Source organism: Ctenocephalides felis, unplaced genomic scaffold (genome assembly GCF_003426905.1).
Source record: "Ctenocephalides felis isolate EL2017-DRISC unplaced genomic scaffold, ASM342690v1 CF-g0.4_SCAFFOLD_03571, whole genome shotgun sequence".
NCBI classification, from domain to species: Eukaryota; Metazoa; Arthropoda; class Insecta; order Siphonaptera; family Pulicidae; genus Ctenocephalides; species Ctenocephalides felis.
This window is the reverse complement of record NW_020539725.1, coordinates 70,067,237-70,076,059: the sequence shown is the minus strand read 5'-3', so window position 1 is coordinate 70,076,059 and position 8,823 is coordinate 70,067,237. Positions and strand designations below refer to the sequence as shown.

Below are 8,823 nucleotides of genomic sequence, written 5' to 3'. Positions count from 1 at the left end.
TAAAAATATTTTTGTTCACCGATTTAAAAAATCTTTGAATTAGTTTATGAGGCGAAATTGTAGCCAACAAATCTATAATAAATTCACAATAAATTATTTGATGATATAAATTATATCACTTATTATTATTATTATAGGAAGACACACATCCTAATATTTTAATTATATTTAAATGACCTGGATTTATCCTAAAATAATTAACAACAAATTTTTATTTAGTTCGTTATATATTTCTGTTAAAATCATATTTACAACAATTCAGTAAGAAAAAAAATGTCATTACCAGCTCTCCCTTTTGTACCCCTATTAGTTTCATATTTTTAATATTTTTACATTTTATATTAATAATTCCTAAGTCTAGTAGTAATTCCATTGCGGAAATTTAAGGACAAGGCAATTCTGGAACAGGCTCTGGGCATGGGATTTCTGGAACTTCTGGGACTTCTGGTACACATGGCTCAGGTAATTCTGGAACTTCTGGTACACATGGTTCAGGTAATTCTGGAACTTCTGGTACACATGGCTCAGGTAATTCAGGAACTTCTGGAGGACATGGAAGTTCAGGAACTTCTGGAACTTCAGGTAGACATGGTTCAGGAAGTTCTGGGACTTCAGGAAGACATGGTTCGGGAAGTTCTGGGACTTCTGGCATGCATGGTTCAGGAAGTTCTGGGACTTCTGGTAGACATGGTTCAGGAAGTTCTGGAATTTCTGGCATGCATGGTTCTGGAAGTTCAGGAAGCTCAGGCATTTCAGGTAGACATGGTTCTGGGAGTTCTGGCATTTCAGGAAGACGTGGTTCTGGCAGTTCTGGTATTTCTGGCATTTCTGGCATACATGGTGGTTCAGGCATTGGCATACCGAAATTTCCGGCTAAAATTAGAATTAAAATAATACAAAATATACAAAAAATGTTGTAATTTCATTCTACTTACGTCTTGCCAAAGCTGTGACACAAAGTGCCAAAAAACACACAATTTGAAACTGTTCATTTTCCTGTTTTTCTATTTGCCGTAAAACTGAACAACAGAATATGATAGATCACTCGTCGGTTTTCCTTTTATATTGTAAGTTATTTATTTGCAAAGCTTGGAAAAATATGGTATTTGTTACGAAAACAAGCATTTCTTCTATTTAAATATCTGCAAACTGCAGTTGCTGTTTTAGACGCTAATATTTATTCATTTCTTTCTATTTGATCATTGACCACTTTTGCAGAAATAAAATAATGAAAACAGATAATTCAAAATGTAATGTACAACAAACTTTATACCTTTATAAATAAAATGAATAGTTATTATAAAATTGTAAATCCGGGTTTTGAAACTTGTATTGAGATACTTGACTTGTAAGAAAATTGTAGTTATTTCACAGTTTTTATCAAGTAATAATTATTTTATGGACATTCAACTTTAAGGTAACAAGCACATATTTTTTTAACACTTGTAATAAAAATAATTCATTTTTGGCACATATATATAATTTGTATAACAATAATTATTAAATCATAGTTCAGATACCTTCAGAACAATCTGTAAAATCAATTAAATTATTTTATGTTTCCTTAGTAATATTTTTTAAATTTTAATAGATGGATAAATAATTATTTTAAAACCATTTGAATAGTACTTTTTCTGTATTTAAATGTTATAATGTTTACACATTACGAATCATCAGTATTTATTATGAAATAATATAATCATCGACAGGTTAATGAGAAAAATATAAATTGACTATAAGCGTTACTTTGACTAAAGTCAAGTTGTATGAACTTCCCTATATGTATAAAAAATCGACTTAATGAATAAACCACTTTCTGTAGGCCTATAATATTTTCGGTTGTTTGCTAATACCAAACACCGTATAATCTTAATTTTAATTTTCAACAAAATAGTTCAATAAAAATTATTAATGAAAAATAGTTAAACCACCTTTTGTTAAATTCTAATCACAAAGGATAGCTTTCAAAAGATATTTAAATTATTCAAATACACTCAAGATTTTTTGCAAAAAATTGTAATGAACAATGTTATACGATTCTCTTAATTTCATAAAAAAAATAATTCTTCAATTTTGCAAAACTAAGCATCGCAAGTTTTTATTAAGTTTTACCAAATAGTCTTTACATTTCTAAAATCGGTAAAGTCGATTTACAGCAAAATGTCGACGAATATTTTGGTTCACAAACATATTTATTTATTTTTATTTATTTATTTATTTATTTACACATATTTTTTCTAATATTAGTATCGAACGATTCAAATTACTTCAAATATCTAGCAAAGATATTAAGCAAATCAGATTTTCCGGAAAAAATAAAATTCTTTTTCAAAAAGTTGAAATTCACATAGTAAATTATAATTTGAAAAATCAATAAAGCAAATGTAATTGAAAAAAAATATATATAATTCCAAAATTGAATATATTAAATGAATTTTAAGAAATAAAAGTATTGTTATATTTGTGATAAAACTTATTTTAAAACTACTATATTATTTATATTTTTATATCACTAATAAATATTAATTTAAACTCTTATATTTGTTATTATGTATATTATTATATCAATAAAATCAAATCAATGATATAATTTTTATGTTCCTCATTAAGGTATTTTATGCAATACTTCTAAATTAAGAATCCAATAATTTTTTACAGATAAAATAAATACAAAAGTAATACAAATAATATAATTTCATAGTCTGGTTTGATTTTTTTATTCATATTATCCAAATGAATTCGAATGGCAGTGAGACTATTTTATACATCATGCATGGCCTATAATTATTTCAATGATTAATTTTATTTTTTTGATTATTTTCAAATAAAAAATTAATACACTGTGTGGCAGATATAATAATGAAATCATGAAAAATATATTTCTTAAGATTATAATTTAAGTCCGACAGTTTCTGTACTGATGTCTGAGTCTAAGTCATCAAAATCTACTTCATAACTTTCATGATCATAGCTAGAATGATCGTAACTAGATTTGTCATAACTTGAATGTTCATAAATATTCGAACTTGAGCTTTCACTTTTGTGAACAGTTGAACTGGAGCTCTCACTTTTATAAACATTTGAGCTAGAGCTTTCGTGCTCCTGAACATTTAAACTGGAGCTTTCACTTTCGTGGACATTAGAGCTTTCCTGAATATCTGAACTAGAACTATCACTTTCATGAATAGGTGACCCTTCGCTTTCCTGAATATTTAAACTAGAGCTCTCACTCTTGTGAACATTTGAGCTCTCGCTTTTCGGAACACCTAAATTGGAGCTATCGCTCTCTTGAACTAAACTTTCGCTGTCTTCAATATTTAAACTAGAACTTTCATTTTCGTGAATATTAGAGCTTACGGTGTCTTGAACATCTATGCTGGAGCTATCACTTTCGTGAACATTTGAGCTTTCGTCTTCCTTAGCATATAATCTAGAGCTATCACTTTCGTAGACTGATTTTTCGTTTTCCTGAACATCTGAACTTGAGCTTTCACTTTCGTAAACATTCGAGCTATCGCTTATCCGTACACCTAGAGTGGAACTGTCACTTTGCTGAACACTTGAGCTTTCGCTTTCATGAACATTTAAACTGGAACTGTCGCTTTCATAAACATTTGAGCTTTCTTTTCCTTCACTAGCAGTTTTGTGAATATCTACACTTGAGATGTCACTATCAGTGACATGCATATTTTTCTGATTATTATCATTCATATGTATGTTCACATTCTTGTTGTCGTGTTCTTGAACATCTAATTCATAACTATTGTGTTCATGTTCAGTTTTGACTACAGTTTGATCACAGTCGTTTATTTCAATAGTAGTGACGTCGTTTGTGTCAACTTCGTGGCTTCCATGTTTGTGACTTCCATGGCTATGACCATTATTTCCGTGACCGCCGCTATTGACTTCAAGGTTTCATGTTCGTGACTTCCATGCCCATGGCCATTATTTCCGTGACCGCCAACGTTTACTTCATGGCTTCCATGTTCGTGGCTTTCATGACCATGACCATTATTTCCGTGATTGCCACCGTTGACTTCATGGCTTCCATGTTCGTGACTTCCATGACCATGACCATTATTTCCGTGACCGCCACCGTTCACTTTATGGCTTCCATGTCCGTGACTTCCATGACCATGACCATTATTTCCGTGACCGCCACCGTTCACTTCATGGCTTCCATGTCCGTGACTTCCATGACCATGACCATTATTTCCGTGACCGTCACGCTCACTTCATGGCTTCCATGTTCGTGACTTCCATGACCATGACCATTATCCCCGTGACCGCCAATATTCACTTCGTGGCTTCCATGTTCGTGACTTCCATGTCCATGACCATTATTTCCGTGACCGCCGCCATTCACTTCGTGGCTTCCATGTTCGTGACTTCCATGTTCATGACCGTTATTTCCGTGACCGCCACCATTGACTTCATGGCTTCCATGTTCATGACTTCCATGACCATGACCATTATTTTCGTGACCGCCAATATTCACTTCATGGCTTCCATGTTCGTGACTTCCATGACCATGACCACTATTTCCGTGACCGCCCTGTTCACTTCATGGCTTCCATGTTCGTGACTTCCATGTCCATGACCATTATTTCCGTGACCGCCGCCATTCACTTCGTGGCTTCCATGTTCGTGACTTCCATGTCCATGACCATTATTTCCGTGACCGCCGCCATTCACTTCGTGGCTTCCATGTTCGTGACTTCCATGACCATGACCATTATTTCCGTGACCGCCACCATTGACTTCATGGCTTCCATGTTCGTGACTTCCATGTCCATGACCATTATTTCCGTGACCGCCGCCATTCACTTCGTGGCTTCCATGTTCGTGACTTCCATGACCATGACCATTAATTCCGTGACCGCCACCATTGACTTCATGGCTTCCATGTTCGTGACTTCCATGTCCATGACCATTATTTCCGTGACCGCCGCCATTCACTTCGTGGCTTCCATGTTCGTGACTTCCATGACCATGACCATTATTTCCGTGACCGCCACCGTTCACTTCATGGCTTCCATGTTTGTGACTTCCATGACCATGACCATTATTTCCGTGACCGCCACCATTGACTTCATGGCTTCCATGTTCGTGACTTCCATGTCCATGACCATTATTTCCGTGACCGCCGCCATTCACTTCGTGGCTTCCATGTTCGTGGCTTCCATGACCATGACCGTTATTTCCGTGACGCTACCGTTCACTTCGTGGCTTCCATGACCATGACCATTATTTCCGTGACCGCCACCATTCACTTCATGGCTCCCATGTTTGTAGCTTCCATGACCATGACCATTATTTCCGTGACCGCCACCGTTCACTTCGTGGCTTACATGACCATGTCCATTATTTCCGTGACCGCCACCGTTGACTTCATGGCTTCCATGTTCGTGACTTCCATGACCATGACCATTATTTCCGTGACCGCCACCGTTCACTTCGTGGCTTCCATGACCATGTCCATTATTTCCGTGACCGCCACCGTTGACTTCATGGCTTCCATGTTCGTGACTTCCATGACCATGACCATTATTTCCGTGACCGCCACCGTTCACTTCGTGGCTTCCATGACCATGTCCATTATTTCCGTGACCGCCACCGTTGACTTCATGGCTTCCATGCTCGTGACTTCCATGATGATGGCCATTATTTCCGTGACCGCCAACATCAACTTCTTGGCTTCCATGTTCGTGACTACTATGACTGTGGCTTTCCTGACCAAGACTTTCATGACTGTGGCTTAAATGATCATGACTTCCGCCACTTTGACCACTTGAAATGATATCATGGCTTTCGTGTGCACTGCTTTCAGATACTACTTCATGACCACCATCGTCAATTTCATAACTTTCATGTACAGAATATTCGTAAGTAGTTACAGTGACAACATCATTATCAATGTCATCAAGAACAGCTGCAACAATAAATTAAGGGATTGATATTCAAAATCAAAAACCATTTTTATCAACTTAATAATGAAGCAAATAATAAATATAAAATATATGAAGATCTATTATAAATTTGAACTTTAATTTTATTTTAAATATTACTGAACTAGAAACTATTTTTCTTATTTTGTAATTATTATATATGTTCGGAAAATAATTCAATCTTACATAAACACATTTTATATTTTTTTGCAAAAAATTAAATCGATCAATTGTTAACTTACGTAAAGCCAATATCGTGGTGCATAAAGCCAAAATATAAGTGTTTTAAAGTTAATCATTTTTTGCGAATATTCCGGTTTAAATTTAAAAATATAATGAAATAAGCCGCGCTAAGAACTTCGGTTTTATATATGCGTTCAAACAATATTAATTTAATTACAGATAATTAATCAGTGTGCATCTAAAAATCTGTTCATTATTTAATTAAAATATTTGTATTTATTCAATACAATAATTATTTTATTTAAAATCCGATTTAGGCAAATATATATAAGAGCACTTTATTTATTTTGTATTCTCAAGGTTAATAATAATTTACAGAGCTATTGCAAAATTAATCATTTTAGTTTAAATTGTTAATAATAAAAATCAAACGCACACATTTATCCCAATAAGATATGGATAATTATATATACAAAAAGTATTTGAAATTTTTACAAAGGTACATACAAGTCTACTGTTTTTCATTGTCAGAAGCATGAATTATTTCTAAAATATTATTATTAATTTTAAATGAGCAAAATTAAAATAGAAATATCTTACGGAGATGTTTTCCAAATGAATTGTTGAAAATTTCCAATTCAAATAGAGTTATGAAGTCATGAACTAGGTTCCAAAAATTAATTATTAATTTATAAGAATAAAAATGGTATAATGACGGATAATGATTTACAAAATCTTCAAAAAATTTTAAATTTTATTTTTTAACAAAATTTGCAAGAATTTGATTGGTTTTTACTAAGTTAGAATTCTAGTTTATTGATAACTTCAATTAGAAATTAAAAAGTTTCGGATTTGCCTTGTCATATATAATGCAATATATCAATATGATAAAGATCATTTTGTAATAAAGTAAATAACGTCAAAGACATTATTTAAAAAATTAAAATAAAAATTCTTATTTCTCAATGATAGGTGTACAAAATAATTTTCATTTGTATTGAATTTAAAGTTTAACTTTAAATCAAAACTCTGAGATCGGGATTTATTTTTGATAAATTTTATATTTGAAATTAATTCAAGATATAATAAAACACCACTCAAAACTTGAACTTAATATATAATTATTCAAATTGATTTTTAATAGGAATTAATCTAGTTTCAAATAAAAAATTTGGTGTGGAAATATTAATTTTATTAATACCATTATATCTGAATTAATTAATATAACAAAAATCGAATAGATTTGTTATTGCAATGCGTTGCAACTAATATTGATCTTTGTGAAAGTTGAAAAAAGTACAAAAGTTTGTTTAATCGTTGTAATAAATCATCATCATCATCTATTTTTGCAATAATTGTATTAAATTATTCTAACTATGCAGTTATATTTAAAACGTAGTTTAGAAAAATTCAAGTAATATTAACATAACATTTTTAAAATCTGTATTGATAATAAAATGTTTCAAAGTTAATAGAGGTAATTAAAATCATATAGTAAAATATTGATATATTACTCAGAAATTCTATTTTTTAATGTTCTGCTATATAAGTAGAACAGTGTGTAAAACTAGTGCTAAAATATTTTATACATAAACTAAAATGATGATTTTTTCATAATTTATTCTACACAATTTGAAGTTCATAAAAAATATTGCCTTAATAATATGTTTTATTTTAAGTTAACTAAATAAAAAAAAAATTAATTTGTGAAGATTCCACATAGAAATTTTTCTAATTAAAAGTTTTATATGAAAATAGAAATTTATATTCTATATTTTTTCAATATTCAATTTTTTCAATTTCAAAATCCAATATTTTAAAGCAGTGCGCTGAAGAGTACCAAAAAGCTACATTTTCAGAGACTAATAATTTTTAAAACAATTAAATAACTGTCAGTTTTTTTAGATTAAACATCGTCAATCAGTTTTTTTTTCAGGATAATCATCGATAAAATGATTATGAACAAATCAAAGACTTATAATCTCTTGATATTTTATTCTGAGTTAGTACATAAGGTAATGAAAACCTTTAAATAAATTAATAAATTACAAAAAAACAATAAAAATATAGCATGCAAATATAGATCCTCCAAGTTGACATCAAACAGTCCAATTAAGTTTCCAGAATAACTTAGCAGTCTGGTACTGGTGGTTCTGGCAAGCATGGAGGCTCAACTACTGGAGGTTCAGGCATACAAGGTACATCAGGAACTTCCATGCTGTGTTCATGACTGCCACTTTCATGACTATGATGTTCATGACTGCCACTTTCATGGCTATGATGTTCATGACTGCCACTTTCATGACTATGATGTTCTTGGCTACCACTTTCGTGGCTGTTGTCTTCTGGGCATGGTGGTTCTGGCATAGGAAGATTGGCTAAGAAATAAATAATTTAATAATAATTAATTATTCCAATTATTCCAGTTGATCCTCAGATAAACAAAAATACTTTCCAAGGCATTGGTACAATTCAATTTTAAAGCAAAATAATTTAGGTAAATCATATTTGTTTGTATAAAATTTGTTGAAAGCATTTTCACAGAAGGTCACAAAAGGTCTTGATAAAATTTTGCGTCTTAAAATATAATTAAAAGAAATATATTTTATAAAAAAATGTCTTAAATTACTTATAATGAATATTAATTATTATTTTACTTACGTCTAGCCACAGCCATAGCACATAGTGCGAA

General features: G+C 31.6%; 1 protein-coding gene across 1 annotated transcript; it reads right to left on the bottom strand.

The window, feature by feature from the left end:
* Window positions 1–382: 382 nt before the first annotated feature.
* Window positions 383–8,808, bottom strand: LOC113386666 (hornerin-like). Its single transcript, XM_026624430.1, has 8 exons — window positions 8,793–8,808; window positions 8,267–8,509; window positions 5,158–5,932; window positions 4,499–5,098; window positions 4,170–4,454; window positions 3,841–4,125; window positions 2,919–3,760; window positions 383–873 (listed from the first exon to the last, which is right to left on the bottom strand). The coding sequence occupies exons 1-8, from the start codon at window positions 8,806–8,808 to the stop codon at window positions 383–385; spliced, it is 3,537 nt and encodes a 1,178-aa protein (XP_026480215.1).
* Window positions 8,809–8,823: the final 15 nt, after the last annotated feature.

What these genes read in the sequence shown, in the direction of transcription:
- LOC113386666 (XM_026624430.1), bottom strand. An exon ending in AGAACCACCAGTACCAGACT is followed by an intron (nt 5,933 to 8,266) that starts GCTAAGTTATTC and finishes TTATTGTTGCAG; the next exon opens with CTGTTCTTGATGACATTGAT. An exon ending in ACGAACATGGAAGCCACGAA is followed by an intron (nt 5,099 to 5,157) that starts GTGAATGGCGGC and finishes CGAACATGGAAG; the next exon opens with CCATGAAGTCAATGGTGGCG.